The sequence below is a fragment of the Suricata suricatta genome, chromosome 9 (assembly GCF_006229205.1).
Source record: "Suricata suricatta isolate VVHF042 chromosome 9, meerkat_22Aug2017_6uvM2_HiC, whole genome shotgun sequence".
NCBI classification, from domain to species: domain Eukaryota; kingdom Metazoa; phylum Chordata; class Mammalia; order Carnivora; family Herpestidae; genus Suricata; species Suricata suricatta.
In genome coordinates, this window is record NC_043708.1 from 83563477 (window position 1) to 83586401 (window position 22925).

At 39.7% G+C, this 22925-nt stretch overlaps 1 protein-coding gene across 1 annotated transcript; it reads right to left on the reverse strand.

Annotated features, from left to right (window-relative positions):
• Window positions 1-6969: 6969 nt before the first annotated feature.
• On the reverse strand, window positions 6970-22866 carry CATSPER2 (cation channel sperm associated 2). Its single transcript, XM_029951576.1, has 13 exons — window positions 22835-22866; window positions 21989-22135; window positions 21320-21493; window positions 21065-21133; window positions 14554-14726; window positions 13899-14054; window positions 13497-13621; window positions 12066-12244; window positions 11769-11868; window positions 11418-11474; window positions 9019-9251; window positions 8483-8650; window positions 6970-7106 (listed from the first exon to the last, which is right to left on the reverse strand). The coding sequence occupies exons 2-13, from the start codon at window positions 22131-22133 to the stop codon at window positions 7075-7077; spliced, it is 1611 nt and encodes a 536-aa protein (XP_029807436.1). The 5' UTR covers window positions 22134-22135; window positions 22835-22866; the 3' UTR covers window positions 6970-7074.
• Between the last annotated feature and the right edge of the window lie 59 nt (window positions 22867-22925).

A 22925-nucleotide genomic window follows, 5' to 3' on the forward strand; every position in this document is an offset into this window, starting at 1 on the left:
CTTGATTCCCTTGCCTCCGGGGATGTGTCGAGGAAGAAATTGCTGCGATTGAGGTCTAGGAGGCTATTTCCTGCTTTTTCCTCAAGGGTTTTTATGGTTTCCTGTCTCACATTCAGATCCTTTATCCATTTTGAGTTTATTTTTGTGAATGGTGTCAGAAAGTGGCCTAATTTCATTTTTCTACATGTTGCTGTCCAGCTCTCCCAACACCACCTGTTGAAGAGGCTGTCTTTTTTCCATTGGATACTCTTTCCTGCTTTGTCAAAAATTAATTGGCCATAAACTTGTGGGTCCAGTTCTGCCTTCTCTATTCTATTCCATTGGTCCATGTGTCTGTTTTTGTGCCAATACCATACTGTCTTGATGATGACAGCTTTGTAGTATAGGCTAAAGTCTGGGGTTGTGATGCCTCCTGTTTTGGTTTTCTTCTTCAATATTACTTTGGCTATTTGGGATCTTTTGTGGTTCCATATGAATTTTAAGATAGTTTGTTCTAGCTTTGAGAAGAATACTGGTGCAACTTTGATGGGGATTGCATTGAATGTGTAAATTGCTTTGGGTAATAATGACATTTTAACAATGTTTATTCTTCCGATCCATGAGCATGGAATGTTTTTCCATTTCTTTGTGTCTTCTTCAATTTCCTTCATAAGTCTTCTATAGTTTTCAGCATACAGGTATTTTAGATCCCATTCACAATTGCATGAAAAACCATAAAATACCTAGGAATAAACCTAATAAAAGTTGCTTTTAAAAAGGCTTTCATTGAACAGTTTTTCTGTTCTCATAACTGAACAGTATGGCTGGAACAAAAAAGACATAAAAACTTTTGTTGAAAGAAGAAATGAATCCCTTTTTGAACATCAGGAGTTTAACCAACTACCTCAAAGTCTCAAGAAATGAGATGGATTGAGATCTACCAATTCTCTGAGATTTTAAACCTTTGGAAGTTTAATTTTTTTTAATTTAAAACTTTTATATTAAGTTTGAGACACAGTGACAATATATGGAGAAATCATAAGGTAAATTAGTATAGATTCATAACTAATAATCCATGTTGCATATTAAAATAAAAATTAAGTTACTATAATACAGTAGGTAGAAGCTGTACTGTTTTTATAATTTTTTTTCTTTCATTCTTATCTTATCCTTTATATACATTATGCTATAATAAAACATATTGATTAATTTTTCTGCTGTGGGAACACATTGGTTTAAGTTCCAGGATCGCATTTGAAGATGTATGTAACAACTGGAGATTAAAGGGGGAACCTATGTTCCAAAATAAAAGCTCAATACAAACCACATGTGAAAAAATTTTAAGTTTGTTATATCACAATAACTAAGTGGCAATTTCACTTACAAAATGTTATTGAAGAAACCTTGTCATTACCTGGCATAGTGCTTAATCTCTTCTTTATGGATAGTGAGGTATCCCTATGGCAGGGATACTCAGGGCAAGGATAAGAAGGAAGAAGGAAGGAAGAGGCATAATAGATTAATTACCAATGGGGCTTGAATAACCTTAGAATATTTGTATTTAGTCAGAAAAGGTTTTACTTGCTTTTGTTTTTGAGAGTTATCATTACATGGCTGTAGGCTGCTAGAAGGATAATTCAGGGTGGAGTGGGGAATGGAGGAGGCAAAATCAGTCTTCACAGAAAGGATCATTTGTTATCTGGTGATCTTATGAAGAACTAGTTAGGATAGAACAGGGATTTCTGTCCTGCTCATTCATTGATGTATCCCAATGCCTAGAATGGTGTCTGGAACATAGAACTCAACAAATATTTGTTGAATAAACTACCATTCCAACAGAATTGAAACCAGATCATTTTCATTAAGGAGTTAAAGAATGAGTTGACCTGCATAGATCATTCATTTGAAAAAACTATAGAAAGCCAAGAGGAGATCATTCATCAAATACCTATAAAACAGTGCTTTTGAAACTTTAACATGCATATGTAACACCTGATTCAAGAGGAGCTGAGAATGGGACCTGTGATTCTGCACTTCCAACAAGTAACCAGATGAAGCCAATTCTACTGGTCCTCAGACCCACTCTGAGCAAAGCTACTCAAAGATGCTGTTCAATGAGCACCTACTTTGCGGATAGCCTATGTAAGATTTATTAAATAATATTTCCTTACTCCCTTTCATTAAGTTTATTGAATTCTGATTGCCAGGCTCAATGGATACACCAATTGAGATCTTTTTGAATGGACCATTCCTTTCTTGAAATTCTATGTAGGCTTTAAGGACAATACTCTAGAATGATTATCCTTCTGCCTCTTCAGCTCTTTCATCCCAGGCTTTTTTTCTGGCTTCTCTTCCTCCTTCTAGCCCTTAAATGTCCTTGTTTCCCAGGTTTCTGCCTCAAACCCTCTTCTGTTTGTGCTTAATGGAAATTCTTTGTTATCTCTAATTCTAGTTGATTGTTATTGGGATTTCTAGGTATAGAGTGGTGTTTAAAAATAGTGTTTTTAGTTTTTCTTTCCAAATATATTTTTGTTTTTTTTATTATTGTTGTTTTATATTATTTTTGGCTCAAGGATAATAAACATACAGTGTTACATTAGTTCAGGTATACAATATATGATTCAACTTCTATACATTACTCAGTGTGCATCATAAGTGTACTCTTAATCTCCTTCACCTCTTTCACCCATCCCTCTCTTCTTCCCAAATATGTATGCCCTAGTTCTTTAAAAATTTTTTTCTAACAAAAATTTTCTTTTATTAAAAATATTTTTTTGAGAGCCAGAATGTGCTAGCAGGGGAAAGGCAGAGGGAGAGGGAGGGAGAGAAGCTCAAGCAGCCTCCATACGCAGAGTGCAGAGCCTGAGGCAGGACTAAATCTCAGGTGAGATCATGGCCTGAGTGGAGACCAAGAGTCAGAAAATTAACCAACTAAGCCCTGCAAGTGCCCACAAATGTTAAGATAAATGTCAGTATATAATATTGTAATAAAATTCTCATCATAAGAAATAGGGAATGGGGCACCTGGATGGTTCAGTCAGTTAAGCGTCTGATTCTTGATCTCTGCTCAGGCCATGATCTCATGGTTTGTGAGTTTGAGCCCCATTTTGGGCTCTGTGCTGACTGTGTGGAGCCTGCTTGGGACTCTCTCTCCCATTCTCTGCCCCTACCCATCTTGTGTTCTCCCTATCTCTCTCAAAATAAATAAACTTGAAAACTTTTTTGTTTTGTTTCTCATTTTATGTTAAATAACTAAAATGCTTTTCCTTGTAGCATAATGTTTATTCTTGTTTTGAGACAATCTTTACTTCATTCTAAAAATTGAGATCAAGGGGCACCTGGGTAGCTCAGTCAGTGGAGCATGTGATTCTTGATCTTGTGGTAGTGAGTTTGAGCCCCATATTGGGTCGAGATTACTTAAAAATAAAAATGTATATATGTATGTATGTATGTATGTATGTATGTATGTATTTAGAGAGAGAGAGAGAGAGAGAGAGAGAGAGAGAGAGAGAGAGAGAGAGAGGCTCCCAAGCAGGCTCCATGCTGTCAGTATAGAGCCCAATAAAGGGTGGGGCTTGAACTCATGAATCAGGAGATGGTGACCTGAGACGAAACCAATAATTTGATGCTTAACTGAGCTACCCAGGTGCCCCTCAATTTTTTTGAAGATTTTATTTTTAGGGGTGCCGACAGCACAGATCCTGCTTGAGATTCTCTCTCTGCTCCTCCCCAGGTCATGTGTATGTGCGCTCTCTCTCAAAATAAATAAATAAACTTAATTAAAAAAATGAGTTCTATGGGGCACCTGGGTGGCTCAGTTGATTAAGTGTCAAGCTTCAGCTCGGGTCACGGTCTCGCAATTTGTAAGTTCAAGCCTGCATTGGGCTGTCTGCTGTCAGCAGCTCAGTTTGGATCTTCTGTACCCCCCTCTCTTTGTCCCTTCTTACTCATGTACTCTCTTTTCAACATAAATAAACATTTTTTAAAAAATTAGGTCTAATCCACATAAAATTCATCATTTTAAAGGATACAAGTCAGTGTTTTTTATGTATAAAAATATATCCTCATACATGTTAAGCACTCGATAAAGAATAGAATTTTTAATAACATTTCTGAAGACTTAAGTCATCCAACAGTGGAATAAGATCCCTTCTAGATAATAAATCCCCAATAACTAGAAACATTAAGCATCCGTTGGATATCCCCATTTCAGGGATGGTTCTAAAATGTGTTTCTGCTTTGGGGCACCTGGGTGGCTCAGTAGTGGTTGAGCATGTGACCTTGGCTCAGGTCATCATCTCACAGTTCATGAGTTTGAGCCTGGCATCAGGCTCTCTGCTGTCAGCACAGAATCTACTTCAGAACCTCTATCTCCTTATCACTCTGCCCCTCCTCTGTTCACACTTTCTCTCTCAAAAATAAATAAAACATGAAAAGAAAGAAAAATAAAAGGTACCCCTACTTTGATGGAAGTTAAATTAACTCTGATGTCTCTTCTAATACTAAAAACCTATGGGATACTTACTGATTTGAACACTCCAATGGAGTGGAGTCATTGCTTGGAGCAATGGCAAGGAAATAGAATGATAGGGGATAAAAGGACCCCCTTTTGGCTCAGAAAGAGGTGAAAATGATGTTTGATTAAAATTGGTGGTACAGCAAGCCCTATCAAAATAGCACCAGCATCCTTCACAGAGCTAGAACAAATAATCCTAAAATTTGTATGGAACCAGAAAAGATCCCAAATAGTCTAAGCTATTTTCTTTATGAAAAAGAAAACTGAAGTTGGAAGCATCACAATTCCAGACTTCAAGTTGTATTATAAAGCTGTAATCATCAAGATGGTATGGTACTGGCGCAAGAACAGACACATAGGTCAATGGAACAGAAGAGACAACCCAGAAATGGACTCACAAACATTGGGCAACTAATCTTTGACAAAGCAGGAGAGCTATCCAATAGAAAAAGGACAGTCTTTTCAGCAAATGGTGCTGGAAAACTGGACAGTGACATGCAGAAGAACAAACCTGGACCACTTTCTTAAACCATATACAAAAATAAACTCAAAATGGATGAAAGACCTAAATGTAAAACAGAAGCCATCAAACTCCTAGAGAAAACAAGTAACAACCTCTTAGAATTTGGCCACAGCAACTTCTTACTCAACACGTCTCTGGAGGCAAGGGAAACAAAAGCAAAAATGAACTATTGGGACCTCATCAAGATAAAAAGCTTCTGCACAGCAAAGGAAACAATCAATAAAACTAAAAGGCAACAGATGGAATGGGAGAAGATATTTGCAAATGACATCAGATAAAGGGTTTGTATCCAAAATCTATAAAGAACCTATCAAACTCAACACCCAAAAAACAAATAATCCAGTGAAGAAGTGGGCAAAAGATATTAACAGACACTTTTCCAAAGAAGACATCCAGATGGCTAAAAGACACATAAAAAAATGCTTAACATGATTCATTATCAGAAAAATACAAATTAAAAAACCACAATGAGACACCATCTCACACCTGTCAGAGTGGCTAAAATTAACAACTCAGGCAACAACAGATGTTGGTGACCATGTGGAGTAAGAGAAACCCTTTTGTGCTGCTTGTGGGAATGCAAACTGGTGCAGCCACTCTGGAAAACAGTATGGAGGCTCCTCAAAAAATTAAAAATAGAGAGCTGCCTAGGTGGCTCAGTTGGTTAAGCATCTAACTCTTGGTTTTGGCTCAGGTCATGATCTTAGAGATTGTGGGTTTGAGCCCCACATCAGGCTCTATGCTGGTGGTGCAGAGCCTGCTTGGGAGTCTCTTTCTTTCCCTCTCTCTCTGCCCCTCCTCCACTTATGTTGTCTCTCTCAAAATAAATAAATAAACTTTTAAAAATACTAAAAATACTTTAAAAAATTAAAAATAGAACTACCCTATGGCCCAGCAATTGCACTACTAGGTATTTATCCAAAGGATAGATGCTGATTTCGAAGGGGCACATGCATCCCAATCTTTATAGTGGCATTATTGACAATAGCCAAAGTATGGAAAGAGCCCAAATGCTCATCAGCAGATGAATGGATCAGGAAGATGTAGTATATATATACAATGGAGTATTACTTGGTGGTCAAAAAGAATGAAATCTTGCCATTTGCAACAATGTGATGGAACTAGAGTATATTATGCTAAGTGAAATAGTAAGAAAAAGGCAAATATCTCACTCATATGTGGAATTTAAGATACAAAACAGATGAATATAAGGAAAGGGAAGCAAAAATAGTACAAAAACAGAGAGGGAGAAAAACCATTGGATAATCTTACATACAGTTAACAAACTGAGGATTGCTGGCAGGATGTTGGGGGCAGGGAATGGCTAAAGGGGTAAGGGGCATTAAGAAGGACACTTGTTGGAGTGAGCACTGGGTGTTAGTTATATGTAAGTGATGAATCATCAAATCCTATTCCTGAAATTATTATTACACTATACATTAACTTGGATTTAATTTTTTTTTTAAGGGAGGGGCCCTGGGTGACTCAGTCAGTTGAGCATCTTATTTCAGCTCAGGTCATGGTCTCATGGTTCATGAGTTCGACCCTTGTTGAGCTTGATGCTGACAGCTCAGAGCCTGGAGCCTGCTTCAGATTCTGTGTCTCCCCCTCTCTCTGCCCCTTATCTGCTCATGCTCTGCCTTTCTCCCTTTCAAAAATAAATATTTAAAAAATTAGAAAACTATTTCAAAAAACTAATGCTGCATAGGAGAAGCAATGTTCATAGAACAGGCAATGGAAGCAATAGTTCTCAATTAGTTACACTACAGCTCCTGGGATCTTTTTAACCTCTCACTCCCAGAGTCCTGTATCCATCAGGGAGGGAGAGGGTAAAATTAGGACTCTATCAGGAAGTAGAGGTTTCAGGAAAGGTGGGGACTATAATGATAAAGTCAAGAAAAAAGGTGAGATTGAGGTGCCTTGTTCTCTGCCTCAGAGACAGACCACTAAGCATTTGTCAACAGTATTTATTAGACATTTATACTCTGAATTCTCCATTTCCAACTATTTTTTCATTAATTTTTGCCAAAGAAATCGAAGCTATCCATTGTCAGCTTTATTTGTCTTCAAAGTTCATCAGTGCCTGCACTGTAAAGAAAGAGGCTGTGAGGCTGAGAAGCTAAAAATATTCAGGACATACAAATATTTGAAGACCCTGCTTTCCCCACACAAATCTTTACTTACAGTAAGCCCTATGGGTCTGTATTCTTTGCCATAGATGAATTAACCCAGATTAAAGAAGCTACCTAGTTCCTTCTCCTCCCTTTCACCCTGTTCTATCCAGAGAACAAGTGGAAGGCAGGCCTTAGGATAACTCGAAAGAGCAAGATTAACCTTAGGCAACATTTTGAAGTAGGCAAAGTCTGACTTTGATATCCTGCTCTAAATTCCATGTTCCAATGTTATAAATTCCTCTTCTTGCCCTCCTGTACCCACCACAAACATATTCCTCTTCCCCCATTGTTATTTTCCCATTGAGTTGATTTCAACTCAATGGTATGAGGATTTCAACTAATCCACATTAAATTGTAAAAAATGACCCCTAACTCATTCAGTTTTTGTATTTTTAAAGGGAGAATTTATTAATCTAAATTCATCTCTAAATGGTGAAATTTCAAGGGAGAAATTTATGGAAAATAATTTTGAGCAAGCAATTTTCTGCTTAAATTAACTTTGCTGTTTAGGGGCACCTGGGTGGCTCAGTTGGTTAAGCATCCAACTTCAGCTCAGGTCATGATCTCACAGTTTATAAGTTCAAGCCCCACATCAGGCTCTATGCTGACAGTTCAGAGGCTGGAGCCTGCTCCGGATTCTGTGCCTCCCTCTCTCTCTGCTCCTCCCCTGCTTACATTCTGTCTTTGTCTCTCTCAAAAATAAATAAGACATTAAAAACTAAAACAAATTAACTCTGCTGTTTAAATAATGTACATACTTCTCTCTGCAGAGGCTGACACTAGATGAAGCTGAAAGAAAGAAAAGCCTATAATTCATAAACCTCTTTTGGGGAGATTGGGAAAAGTGGGCACTTGTGAGCTTTCCGCAGTTTCATCCCCACAAGTATCCAAATTGAGTCTGGGGCCCTCCGGCTCAGGTCTGAAACATGCCCTTCAAATAGAAGAAAAGTTTGCAAAAAGGAGTAGACTCCACAAATCGAGCAAGAGCCCACCTTATCCTAATACCCAACAACTGCATTTGGACACCTTCCTCTTGGGAAACAAGCTCTCAGACCTCACTGAATTTAGATTTTCCCTACTGCAGAAGCGGAGCTGTCAGGTTCTCTCTGGATTCTAAGAAATCAGGACATATGGATGTGACATACCAAACCAAGGATTTGCTATTTTAAGTGTGAGGTGGAAATTCAAAGGCTAAAATGCCAAAATAGTGCACACCCTCCTTCTCCCCAGTTCTATATGCTACTCTGATGTACTTAACCCCTGGTCCCCATGACTGCCCTAAATCCATACCTGCAAACTCCTGCAAACGTTTGCGTTCCTCTAGATTGTACTGAAGCTTTTCCAGCAATTCAAAATATCGGAAGAGTGAATCTCTAGGCCAAATAACACGATCATCCTGATCCATTTCCATTAGCCCAGGCAGATTTTGGTGCACATGAGTCTCCCAGTCCAGCTGATCTGGAGGGAGGAAAGGCTCTTAAAAACATATCTAGGTCTGTGGAAGTTAGGTAAGAGCTAATAGATCCTATGGTGTGTGTTGTGGGCAGGGGGTTTGGGAAGCAAGGATGAAAGAGTAACCAGAAGCAAAGAGGGAAAAGTGCATCACTAAGAGACCACTTTTTACAATATGCAAAGATGGCCACAGCCACACTTACTCAAAGTGAAGCAGAAGTATAAGGGAAATGAAAGAAAGAAGAAAGCAATTATGACCAGAAAATCAGGCTGGTGGAGAAAACTGGGAAGTAGATATAGTCGAATAGGTTCTATTAAGATTGGGATGTCTCTGGGAGGAGTCTGAATTCAGATAGAAGAAACCCTCTGCTTACCAGCGAAGTCTACATATCTGGAGTCAGCAAAAGAGGAGGCATTGGAGGAAGATGAAGACAAGGAGGAAGAGGAGGGGGAGGAAAAAGAGGAAGAAAAGGAGGGCTTTTTCATTTTTGAGGACTCTCTTGTTTTTGATGCAGATGTTCCTGAACTCCCTTCATCAGCACTATATTTAGACAAGTCTTCAACATTTTTTGGTAACTCCAAAGATTTTCTTTGTTCACTGGCATCTCTATAAGTGAAAGAAGAAATTTTATTGCCTCAAATACAGTTATGAGATATGGCTAGTTGATTCATTATTCTGGCTTTGACCCTTGCCATCCCCTAAAGGTGGGATTTAAGGCAATGAAGGCCAAATGGCTCCCAAAATTTGAGCTTGTAAGCACTTCCAACTTCAATTATCCCATGTGGTATATCTCTATTACCCTCACCACCTCACTTCCGTGCTCCATTTTACTCAGGTTTCTATATTCCACAGCCTACCTTATTTTGCTACATTTTAGCTGCTACATCATAACTAGAACATTGCCCCCTCAATTCTATCTCTTGCAAGGTCCTGAGGCTCAGCTCTTAGCCCTTTTATCTTTTCCATCTACAGTCATTCCTTTGGTGATCTCTTCTCCTAAGCTTAAATGTCAACTAAGTGCAAATTTAAACCTCTAGTCCAGACTTCACTCCTCAATCCAGACTTGTATATACAACTTTTACCACATACCATCACTTGCATGTCCAGTAGACATCTCAAGTTCAACCAAACTGAACTTTTTGCCCATCAAGCCTCTTCCCCTAACAGCCTTCCCCATCTCCGCTAATCCATCCTTCTGGCTGCTCTGGTCAAAAGTTTGGAGTCTACTTAACTCTTATACCCCATCCAATTCATCAAGAAATCACGTTGATTCTACCTTAAAAATATATATTTTCTCCCTGGTACCACTTGGGTCAGAGCCACCATCACCTCTTGCCTGGATAGCTTCACAGTCTTCTAACTTGTCTCTCTGCTCCTTCTCTTGTTCTCCTACAGTGCATAATCAACACAGCAACCAGAGAAATCCTTCTTAAATGTCATTTCATGTCACTGCTCTGCTCTCCATTTCACTTAGAGTCAAAGCCTAAGTCTCTACAACGGCCCTCACAGCCCTACATGGTCAGGTCTCTGTGATCTCTCTAACCTCATATTCTGTCAATTTCTCCCCTGGTCACTGTGGTTTCTTGGCTGTTTCTCAATCACATGGGGAATGCTTCTGGCTTAGGGCCTTTGTACTAGCTGTTCTTTCTGCCTATAACACTCTTTTCATAGATATTCACACACTGATCCTCTCATTTCCTCCAAGTCTTTGTTCAATTGTTACTTTTTCAATGAGGCCATCCTGACTACCTTGTTTAAAATTATAACCCATATGCAACTCCCACTCTGTATTCCAATCCCCCTTAACCTACTTTTTTTTCCCACAATGCTTATATTTTAATATTAGTTTACTGATTTTATATGTTCATCGTTTATTATCTCTTCCCCCTGCTCATAATCAAGCTCCATGAGAACAGGCATTATTTTCTGTTTTGTTCACTGCTATATCCCAAACACCTAATACATATTCAATAATTATTTCTTGGGGTGCCTGGCTGGCTCAGTCAGTAGAGCCTGTGACTCTTGATATTGGGGTTGTGAGTTCAAGCCCCATGTTGGATTCTGAGATTACTTAACAAAAAAATTTTATGTAAATAATTATGTCTTGAATAGATGAATGAGTTTATTTCATCTTCTGCCATCCTGTCCACTGCTGAACACTCGGGGCCTAGAATAACATCTGTTTCACAGAAGGTACTTGAACAAGTTTCCTATGGCTGCTGCAACAAACTACTACAAACTTGGTAGCTTAAAATAACAGAAATGTATTCTGGCACAATTCTGGAAGCCAGAGGTCTGACATCAAGGTATCAGCAGGGCTATAATCCCTCTGGAAGCTCTAGGGGAGAAGGTTCCTTGCTTCCCCTAGCTTCTGGCAGTTGCCTGGCATTCACTGGCTTCCTTTGGCCTGTGTTACATCACTCTGATTTCCATCTCCATCGTCACATTGCCTTCTCCTCTTCTCTATGTCTTCTCTTCTGTCTCTTGTAAGGGCCCTTGTCACTGCATTTAAGGGCCTACCTGAATAATCCAGGATGATCACATCTCAAGATCCTTAACTTAATTGCATCTACAAAGACCCGTTTTCCAAATAAAGCCATGTTCACAGGTTCCAGGGGCCTGGGCATTTCTTTTGGGGTACTACCATTCAACTCACTACAATAAATAGTTATTGAATAAATGGATTCTCTCTCAAAGTCAATCTTCATCTTTGATTTTCTACCCTCTCCTCCTGCTTGTGTGTCCATCCCAGTTCACATAAACACTCCTAACCTGGCATCCACTTTGCTAAGGCTTGACTTCATTACATCAGGGGACAGGTTTTGTCTCCTGTAGAGCAAAAATCATAGAAGAATAAAGAAAGTTATACTGAAGCAGGAGCATAGTAAGGAAAAAAGAAAAGAATTAAGATCCTAAAGTGAAGAAAACTGAGAACAGATTGTAGTAAAGAGGCAAAAACAAGTGGGGAAGTCCCCAGGCAATATTCTAGAGGCTGGGAATTCTAACCGTGGGGTAAATCTGTCACAAAGGGGAAAATGGGGTCAAAGCCAATGAGTAAAAATAGGGAATGAGGACGGGATACTCTTCAGAACTAAACTTGGGTTTGAAAATGGGGAAGCAGACCTCTGGATAATCTGCCGCTTGAATATATCAGCTTTATGTTGAACCTCCAGATGTGTTATCTCCTCGCTCAGCTCATTCCTGATATTCTGAAAGTTAGTAACTGCCCGAAAGGGCCAATAGGAGTTGGGAGACAGTGGTGAATAGATTACTTGGGGGAGAAACCAAGTGAAATATCTATTCCCCACTCAAGTCTTCCTGTTACCTCAGAATCTCTCAATACATAATTTACCAATCCCAGTTTTTACCTTAATTTCTTCCCAACCACCTCTCCCACCCCTTCACCTCTTATGTGCTTACCCATCATGGCTACTATGATATTTCGAAAGATGATGGAGCCAAGTAATAACCAAAGGATAACATAGATGCTGCTGAAGGTACGATTGACTTCAGGCACCTTCCAGGTATCCTGAAGCAGTGCATACCAATGGTCCATGGTGAAGAGGATGAACACTGTCACCAGAGAATTCAGCAAGTCCCTAAAGAAAAAGGAGGTGTGGGTACAGATAGAAAAAGATATCTAAATCTCTCAGAAATAGTATCTTTCCTACTCTTAAAGCAACATAAGAACATTTCTTTGTAGTTTGCTCTGGCTTTGGCTTCTTTTCTACCAATTTTTTTTAGCTAATCATTCTTCAGTTTAGAGTTGTTTTATTAGGTTTTCCTTTATCATGAATAATCCATGAATATCTCTCACTATTCCATTAGTGCTTACACCATAGTAGGTGCTCAATAAGTAGGTGCTGGATGAATTTTAAAAAATTAAATAAATCACCAACTACATATCTTCTTTGTAAGTTCGGTTTTCATGGTTCTATGGCCTTCACCTAAAAAATCACTTAAAAATTTAGCAAATATCATTCCTATTTAGTTCTCTGGTATGATGTGATTCTTAGATAAATGGACATATAAGTGACATAAACATGTGATCACAAGTAAATAATAGTAATGAATGTGTCACAAAAGGTCTCAGGAAGGTATCTAAATTTTCCTTCTTTCCTTCTTAGTCCTCCCTAATGCAACTTATTGAAAATATCATGACCTAAATAGGATGAATATTTAGAACTTTCCTAACCTAATACTCTTACAAAGCTACCCGTTAGTCTGAGACCTAAGAGGTGCTGGCAAGATTGGTTCCATATCATAAGTAACATTATCTCATCTAAATCCAATTGATTTTCTACTAGCAATCAGTGTTCTCTAAACAAAGATCTTGTCAAGATTCTACTTTTGAATGTGTATAGGTGTGTGCATGTGTAAAGCCTATACTAAGACTTTGGGGTAAAACCAGTGATGTGTTTGAGAGTCATAGTAATAGGTGTTGATCACTTACATTGTGTTAAAATCCATTCTAAGTTCAAAGATGCATTACTTTTATCCCTACAGTCTTGTGCCAAAAGGAGTGCTATAATTATTCCCATTTTTCAAAGAGGTAACTGAGGCATAGATACTAGAACTTAATCACTGAAGTAAACTGTTATTTAAAGATGGTTGATGAGGGTATGCTTAAATTTCAAAACACAGAGCAATCCTGAAACTAGTCACCTTATCCTCAAAATCAGAGCTAATACCACTCACTATTCTTTTGCTTTCTCTTTCCTTTTCCTTACTGTATTCTATTCCAGTTTCTTAAAATAGATTATACTTTTTGTATTACTCACTTTGGACTAGGTTCCCAGTTTCTTCCCCAAATTCTCTCCCCCCACCCAGGATTCCCCTGGTCCTGCCTACGAGAAGAACATGTTGTACTTCAGGTCCTGGCGAGGTGAATGGGTGTAGTCCTCAAAGAAGTAGACACCAGTCACAGCAAAAATGTAGAAGAAGATGAGCAGCAACATCAAGAGGAAGGTCATACTCTAGAAGCCATGACCTCGAGTCAGAACTGAGCCAGACTAGGCTGATTCTACCTACAGCAGAGTCAGGCCTACCCTGGCAACCCCCCACCCAAATCCTCACTTCCACTCCCGAGCCCAGTTATTTCTAGACCACAGCAGCTTTCCCCAGCCCTTTCTCATCCAACGATTTTTCATAGGGTCTTTCATTGCCTTCTCTGACCCACCCCGCCTTGTTTTATGTTAAACTCCCATGTTTACCCACCCTGCCCACTTGGTTAGGTTGTAACACTTAAATCACCTTGAGGGCCCTCACCAGGGCCAAAATAATGACTCGAATTTGACGGAACCGTGCAAAGAGTTTGAGAGATCGTAGCACCCGGCAGATCCTTAGCAACTGGAGCCATACAGACTGGCCTGTTACCCCCAGCAGCACCACAACCTCAGGAAGCAGGGACTATGGGAAATACATAGATTGTGAGTAAAATATACCCCAAAGCACCCATGCACAGCTACCCCTTCTTTATCTCATCTTCCTCATAGTTCCTTGGGCATTATCCCTTGAACAGCATTTCCTGGGGACTCTTTCCTATTCAACTTTCTTATACTAAATTACTTAAACTCTGTATTTCAATTTACTCAAACATAAAAAGGGGATTAATGTGGTACTTACCTTATTTGGTTGTTGTGGAGCTCAAATGAGAAAATATATGTAAAACACAACAGGGCCTGGCACTTAGTAAGTGCTTAGGAACAGGCAGATGTTATTGTTGGGGTTGATGTTGCCATTTGACTCTGTCTTACCAACAACTCCTGCAATGACTGACTTTAGTCTTAGAAAAAATATCAAAATAATAAAATTCTTCTTGTGATATAATGAACTTTTCTGGTCATTTTGATTCACCTAGGCTCATTCCTCAAACCACCACACTAATCCTCAGGAAATCTATCCTTACCAACATGGTGACAACAAAGTCAAACACATTCCAGGCATTCTTCCAGAAGAAGTAAAAGTTGGATATCCACATAAGAAGGATCTCCAAGAGGAAAATAAACAAGATGAACCAAGCTGCCACCTCCAGACTCAGCTTCAGTGACCATAGTTTGGTATTTGAGGATTCAAGCAATTCTGTGAGTAGAGTGAAAGGGGAATAAAGGTTAAGGAACTGGGAGGCTGAATGATATAGAATGATCAGAAACTATTATAAACTATAGTTGTGCTCACTGCTGTTTCATTTTTCTTTGTTTTTCTATTCCTTTTTTTTTTTAGAGAGAGCATGCAAGTGAGATAGAAGGGTAAGAGAGAGAATATTTTCTTTTTCTCTTATCATCAAGTTGGTTTCCACATAACACTCAGTGCTCATCCCCAAAAGTACCCTCCTCCATGCCCACCCCCTTCCCTTTTCCCCCTCCCCCATCAGCCCTCAGTTTGTTCTCAGTATTCAAGAATCTCTCATGGTTTGCCTCCCTCCCTCTCCCCAATTATTTTCTCCCTTCCCCTCCCGCATGATCCTCTGTTAAGTTTCTCCTGTTCCACTTATGAGTGAAAACATATGGTATCTGTCCTTCTCTGTCTGACTTATTTCACGTAGCATAATACCCTTGAGTTCATCCATGTTGCTACAAATGGCCAGATTTCATTCTTTTTTTTTAATGTTTTATTTATTTTTGATACAGAGAGAGACAGAGCATGAGAGGGGGAGGGGCAGAGAGAGAAGGAGACACAGAACCGGAAGCAGGCTCCAGGCTCTGAGGTAGCTGTCAGCATAGAGCCTGACGTGGGGCTCGAACCCACGAACGTGAGATCATAACCTGAGCCGAAGTCGGAGGCCCAACTGACTGAGCCACCCAGGTGCCCCCAGATTTCATTCTTTAAGAGAGAGAATCTTGGGGTGCCTGGGTAGCTCAGTCAGTTAAACAGCCGACTTTGGATCAGGTCGTGATCTCACAGTTCATGGGTTTGAGCCTCACATCGGGCTCTGTGCTGACAGCTCAGATACTGGAGTCTGCTTTAGATTCTGTGTCTCCCTCTCTCTCTGACCCGCCTCACTCATGCTCTGTTTCTGTCTCAATAATAAATAAATAAATAAACATTTAAAAATGAAAAAAAATATATAAGAGAGAGAATCTTAAGCAGGCTCCACACTCAGAGCAGAGCTTGACATGGGGCTCAGTCCCATGACCCTGGGATCATAACATGAACCAAAATCTAGAATTAACACTCAACCAACTGAGCCACCCAGGCACCGCTCTTTGTTTCTCTTCTTAACACCAATATTTTTTCAACCTGTGAAATGCAGGGGAGGACAGAATTGACCATGAAAAATAGCTACAACTCATCTCTTGCTGGTATTGATATGTCTAACAGCTGCAAGTCACTGCCTTCCCACTCTGGAGTCACAGAGACACTAAGAGTTTATGCACTACCACAAATACTGTCTGCTATACTGGTACCCCAGTCCCACACTTCACAAAGAAGCAATGGGCCTTGAGAACAGAATGAAAATGTAGGGCCATGATATGTAAAGTGCTTGGTAAGAGAACTAAAAACAAGAAGCCAGATTCATAGGACATACTAAGTTATAAGAAGCAAATTTTTGAGAGGTGCCTGGGTGGCTCAGTTGGTTAAGTGTCTGACTCTTGGTTTCTGCTCAGGTCATGATCTTGAAGTTCGTGAGATCAAGCCCCCACACTGGGTACTGTGCTGGCAGCTTGGAAACTGCTTGGGATTCTCTCTTTGCCTCTCCCTTCCTCCCTCCCTCCCTCACTCATTCTCTCTCTCAAAATAAATAAACATTAAAAATACTTTATAATAAAATTTTTGGTTCTATATTTGTTAGCTTTTACAACTTTCCCATTCTTCTCTAAAACTGATTTTGTTCTGCAAATTAAATCTTATACTTCCTCTCTAGAATCCTACTGCTTGCTAATTGCTATACCTCAGCTTATCACCTTCATCTTTCAACCCTCTTCATTTTTTTATGCATTTAATAGATAATATACCATGCTGTATGGAGAAAAAACCACAATAAAATAAAAATAGGCTTAAAAGCTAAATAATAATTTGGGGGGGTGCCTGGGTGGTTCAGTCAGTGAAGTGTTTGACTCTTGATTTTGGCTCAGGTCATGATCTCAAGGTTCATGAGTTTGAGCCCCACATTGGGCTCTGCAATAACAGTGGGGAGCCTGCTTGGGAACCTCTCTCTCCTTCTCTCTCTGCCCCTCCCCCACTTGTGTGTGCTCTCTCCCTCTTAAAATAAACTAAAAAAAAGGTAAATAATTTGATACATTTTCCTTTGAAATAGAACAATCTGAGAGCCTCCAAATATACTAGGACTGATATCCTTGGCAGTAAATGGAGATTACAAGAGCATATTTAGTCACTCTGAACAACACAAACTGCTGTGTAGATTTTGACACTTAAACAGTTTGAAATTGTTATTGTTTTTTGGCTGGTTATATCCAAAACGTTAAATTTAAAAACATATAATACATAAAATATATTTCATACCCATGCCAAAACTGACATAGCTTAGTTAACTGACATAGCTTAGTTAAGCATCCAACTTCAGGTCATGAGCTCATGGTTCGGGAGTTTGAGCCTCCCATCTGGCTCTCTGCTGTCAGCACAGAGCCTGCTTCAGATCCTCTGTCCCCCTCTCTCTGCCTTTCCCCTGCTTACTCGCTCTCAAAAATAAATAAAAACATTAAAAAATTTTAACAATAACTAATTTGTGGACAAATCATGCATTTTCTTTATTAACATAAAAATGCTATTTTGAGAGACAGAGAGGGAGAGAGAGTACAAGTTGGGGAGGGGCAGAGAGAGAGAGGGAGAGAGAGAATTCCAATCAGGCTATGCACTGTCAGTGTAAAGCCCAATGAGGGGCTTGATCTCATGAACCCATGAGATCATGACCTGACCTGAAACCGAGTCAGATGCTTAACCAACTGAGCCACCCAGGAGCCCCTCAAATATTTATTTAAAAAATGATGGGGGAGGGGAAAGAAAGAAGATTTGACTCATCATATCCACAATGAAGTAAGGATCACTAATGCTATATAAAGTTTTTGATCAGATGAATGCAATTTATAGAATCTGATGCAGATCATGCTGAGATAAACTTGCAGAATTATTCTTATATATAGTACAAGATAGCTCTAGAACTTCAAACTCAATATAAAAATTATAATGACATTATACACAATTTTTTTTGTTGGAAATAAAGACTATTCACACTTGCAATGTGTTATTTTCAGAAAACGGATTGCAAATGAGTCAAATCTTCTTACTTTTCTCTCTCTCATCATTTGGAAACAAAATGTGAAAATCATAAAAATAAGCCAAATTGATGTTTCAAATGAAAAGTAGAATTGCCAATATCACTGTGAAAGTAGATTTTTTTCTAGTTTTTACACCCTAACACATAATTAAATTTCCACCTACACCTTAACCTGAATGTTGTAAACCTGAAATTAACATGTTATATGACAATTATATCTCAATTTTTAAAGCGGAACAAAAATTAAATTAAAAAACATATAATACATAAAATGAAGATATTTGATTCAGAGCCAAACAATATATAATGGCTTTTAAAAATTAATTTATGAACATATATATTTACTTTAAAAACAGCATGAATCATTTATAAAATAGTAAAAGTGAAAATAAGCTAACATAATTTTTAAATTATATAATACACATTAAAATACAATCTTTAGTAATATGCTAGTCTGAAATATTATTTTTAATGCAACTTCCTTTTATTTTTATTTTTTTATTCTTTAAAATGTTTTTTATTTATTTTTGAGAGAAAGAGAGAGACAAGAGTGAGCAGGGGAGGGTCAGAGAGAGAGGGAGACACAGAATCTGCTGTATAAGTACTGCGCGCTAACCGACTGTGCCACTGGAGCATGCTTTGAGACACAGAATCTGAAGACAGGCTCCAGGCTCTGAGCTGTCAGCACAGAGCCCGACGTGGGGCTTGAACCCACATACTGCGAGATCATGACCTGAGCTGAAGCCAGACACTCAACTGACTCAGTAGGTGCCCCTCAACTTCCTTTTTTTAAAAAAACTTTTTTAATGTCTACTTTTGAGAGAGAATGAGCTTACACACAGGAGCAGGGGAGTGGCAGACACAGAATCCAGAACAGGCTCCAGGCCTTGAGACAATGACCTGAGCTGAAGTAGGAGGATTTACCGACTGAGCTCCCCAGGTGCCCCAATTTGCATGTGATATAAAGCAGCAAGTTTAGGGATGCCTGGGTGGCTCTGTTAAGCCTCTAACTTCAGTTCAGGTAATGATCTCACGGGTTCCTGAGTTTGAGCCCTGAGTGAGGCTCTGTGCTGACAGCTCTGAGCCTTGAGCCTGTTTCGGATTCTGTGGCTCCCTCCCTCTGTCCCTCCCCTGCTCATGCTGTCTCTCAAAAATAAAAAATAAACATTAAAAAATTTATATCCCATACAAATAATGGAATGATTAAAAGTTCTAGGGAGTTTTTCAAGTTTATAGCTGTATTACTGGGAGACAAAAGTCATGAGACAAAAAAGACTTGGAGAGCTTTCATCTAGAGAACTGCTTGTTAATTACTATTTTTTCCCCTATCTAAAACAACATTCTCTGTTATATGGAAAATTATTTTTCTTAATGTTTTATTTATTTTTGAAAGAGAAAGAGACAGCGTGAACAGGGGAGGGTCAGAGAGAGAGGTCAGAGAGCCACAGAATCCGAAGACAGGCTCCAGGTTCTGAGCTAGCTGTCAGCACAGAGTCTGACCCAGAGCTTGAACCCATGAACCATGAGATCATGACCTGAGCCGAAGTCAGATGCTTAACCAACTGAGCCACTCAGATACCCTGGAAAATTGTTTTTTTTTTTTAAAGCCTAAACAGTCTTAATGTTTATCACATGAATTAGTCTGTTCAAAGAAATGTTAGTCACAAATTCTTTCCCTTTGCAATATCCCTCCTGCCCTTCTACCATGGGAATATACTTAATACAATTTTCCTGAACTCATCAGATAATTCCCACTCAGATAATCCATCTATCCTATGGCACAGTGATGGTGTTTCATATCCAGCTATTTTACCAATTATAATGGTATTCTATTTTGATTTGTCCATTAGATCTTAGAACTCCTGTACCTTTATTGCTGTTTACTTTATTCCAAGGCTTAAGACTATATCCTTAACCCCGCAAGGCAAATACATGACAGTTATCATACAAGAAATAGGCAATGTGGGTGACTTAGTTCAAAATCCTTACCACAATGGGGAGAAAATAAAACATTTCAAAGTATATAGTATACTGTATACTGTAGTGGGTCTATGACATCAAGTATTGTTGTATATTTAAATATATTTGGCCTGATTGCATTAAAATGCTTAAAATTTTTTCAATATTTATTCATTTTTTGAGAAAGAGAGAGAGAGAGCATGAGCAGGGGAAGGGGCAGAGAGAGAGGGGGATACAGAATCAGAAGAAGGCTCCAGGCTCTGAGCTCTCAGCATAGAGCTGGATGCTGGGCTCAAACTCATGAAACCTCAAGATCATGACCTGAGCTGAAGTCAGATGCTCAACCAACTGAGACATCCAGGTGCTCCTGCATTAAAAGATTTTTAAAATGGGAAAGTTCCTCACAACAGGATGAAACAAGGAAGTGAGTACTTCTGTCCTTTTCATTATTTCTGAGCAGTTTGTTTGAGGGGATAATCAAATGAGCTCATTAATTTTCCAGATGTTCTTTTACTTTTAATGTATTTCATATAAATTAGGACTGATTTTAGAATCATTTGCTCCTAAGTTATGTTTTAGCTCATCAAATATCTTAGTTGTGTCTATGTTTACACACTTTGTGAACTTTCTTATCTGTACTTAATATTTGACATACTTGTAAAAAATGTAAATGTGGTATCAGTCACTGATAAGTACCATCCAATATCTCTAATACAAAAGGTTAATTCAAACAAATATTAAACTAAACTGACAGGGGCGCCTGGGTGGCTCAGTCAGTTAGGCTTTCGACTTCAGCTCAGGTCATGATCTCATGGTTCGTGGGTTCAAGCCCCGTGTTGGGCTCTGTGCTGACAGCTCACTAGGTCCTGCTTCAGATTCTGTGTCTCCCTCTCTCTCTGGCCCCCCTCTGCTTGCACTGTCTCTGTCTCTCAAAAATAAATAAATTATATAAATTAAAAATAAATAAACAAAATAAACTGATACAAGAAATATAACTTCCCATCTTCGGCTTCTTGTAAGTCTACTACACTCTTAAGTGTCTAGACTGCTTTTTGACAACCCTCCAAATGTTTCCAGGTCTTAGCAGTTGCACAAATTCTACTCCAGAAGACTAAATATATGTGTCCCTATCACAATTCAAGTAACATGGAAAAATGAAAAATGATCAATTTATAGGAAAAGTGACTCACAGCCACTTCCTCTTTCATTCACTGTCAGTTCTCACCTATTTCAACCATCAGTACAACTGTATTCAAAAAGATGAGGAAGATGATGAAGTTTTTGAATAGAGGGCCTGTTTTCTCTTAAGGAAACATATAGAGTGGAATCCTTTCTTATCAGGTGAAATAACAAGGGCAAGAATAGAACCAGTGAGGATGAAAAGAAAATGGAGTTTGGAAAAGGGAAAATAAATCATCAGGCAGATGAGGCAGAGAGACAGTAAAGGCATGGGATAAAAATGAGGGGCATGAAAGGATACACTCAAGGACCCATCCAGCCCACAAGGAAAGAGGTGGCCTCTGACTGTAGCGAACATGTAGCCTGCTAATCAGTCTCTGGGCACGGGTAATACGTTCCACACGTCGAGGCTTTACGGAGAAGCGCACAAGCTGGTGTTCATCTCCCAACATAAACTTCTTCTGACTGGAAGGATCTATACCAAAAAATAAATGGCACAGTGGATAAATATAAAGAGAAGTCTTTTGGGGATATAAAGAGCAGGGAAGACTAGACGCAGGATTACTGGTTACATAATGGGTCCCCTAATGCTGGGTTTGCCTTGCTGTTCTTATAGTAACTAACACTAGTTTGGAATAAGAGCTAATACATTGCTTATGACCAACACTGTCCATGCCCAAAGAATAAAGGCAGCAGGTTTAACCCTCCAGTGTCTTTGGTAGAATCTTCCAAGACAATCAGAGCTAGTAGTAGTCCTGTGCCTAAAAGTGAGAAACACAGGTTCTATCTCCTGGGTTCCAAGAGCTTTACTTATAAAGCCCTTAATTTATCAAGTTTGGTATCATTTATATACTAGCAGCCAAACCAATCGTCCCTGAATTTTTCACCCTTAAAATTGCCTACTTCCTACTCTTTTGAGGCTATGAAGAAGAGTTTTACATGTATGCCAGTTAAGAAATAGGCTGCTGACCAAGTATCTCTTGGATAGTGTGTCCTGGTACCGCTTGGCTCAAGCCTTGCAGATGCTCGATGAGAGAGAAAGTATCAATGAGACGTGAACGTATGGCATCAGCTCGGGGCAGCTGCATGTGTCCTGCTGGGTGACTGGTGGCCATGTCTATTAAAATAATGGAAAAACCAAGAGTCATTTCATTCTTAGAGTTGCATCAAAGAGTAAAAGTTTTCTTTCCCTTCTCCCATCCTCTTTGTCCTTAAGAAGTCAAATGCATTGTACCAAGACAAGGTTTTTTTTTTTTTTTTAAACAAAAGGACCTAAAAGTCTTAAGAGAGACATTGCGCAGTAGACTAAGTGGCTAGGCACCTTCACTTGTGTGACACCGTTTCTAATTAAAAGTAGCAGCCACAGGGCCAGGAATCCCGGGGCCCGGGCCGGACAAAGAGGAAATCGGAGCACCACCTGGACCTAAGGTAATGGGGCGATGCAATGTGGTGAGGCAGTGAGGGACTTAGGGCTGCCTCCGAAAAACCAAGAGGAATTGGACAAATTACAGCAGCCTAAGAAAATGTGTTCCGTCCCAAGTGTGTCCCTCGGGTGCCAGTTCCATCTCTCAATACCCGCTGGGCCTCACCTCAGCCCAGGCTCTCTTCCGCCCACTCAGCCCTGACTTCACGTCTCCACCTCCCACGCCCTCTGAACTCGGCTCTCCCCACGCAAGACTAGCTCAGGGTCGGCTTCCAGCCCCGGTGGCCCTATTTCCAGCTTGGCCCCGCCCCACCGCATCCCACCTACTCCCTGGGGTCTTGCTCGCAGCGGGTTCAGCCCTAGCCCCAGCCCCCGACCCAGGGTCTAGGCTACCTCCCAGCCCCGTCTGCCCCGGCGCCCGCCGCCTCGGCCCCGCCCCGCGCTCCGGCCACTCGGCAGTTACTAGCTGGTCCCGCCCGCCCGA

Excerpts from the sequence above, each read along its gene's own strand:
- CATSPER2 (XM_029951576.1), bottom strand. The coding sequence starts at position 22,133 with ATGGCCACCAGTCACCCAGCAGGACACATGCAGCTGCCCCGAGCTGAT. Across the intron at positions 9,252-11,417 it reads CTTAGCAAAGTGGATGCCAG|AGATGCCAGTGAACAAAGAA; the intron begins GTTAGGAGTGTT and ends TTTCACTTATAG. Across the intron at positions 7,107-8,482 it reads ACGTTTGCAGGAGTTTGCAG|TGCAGGCACTGATGAACTTT; the intron begins GTATGGATTTAG and ends CTTTCTTTACAG.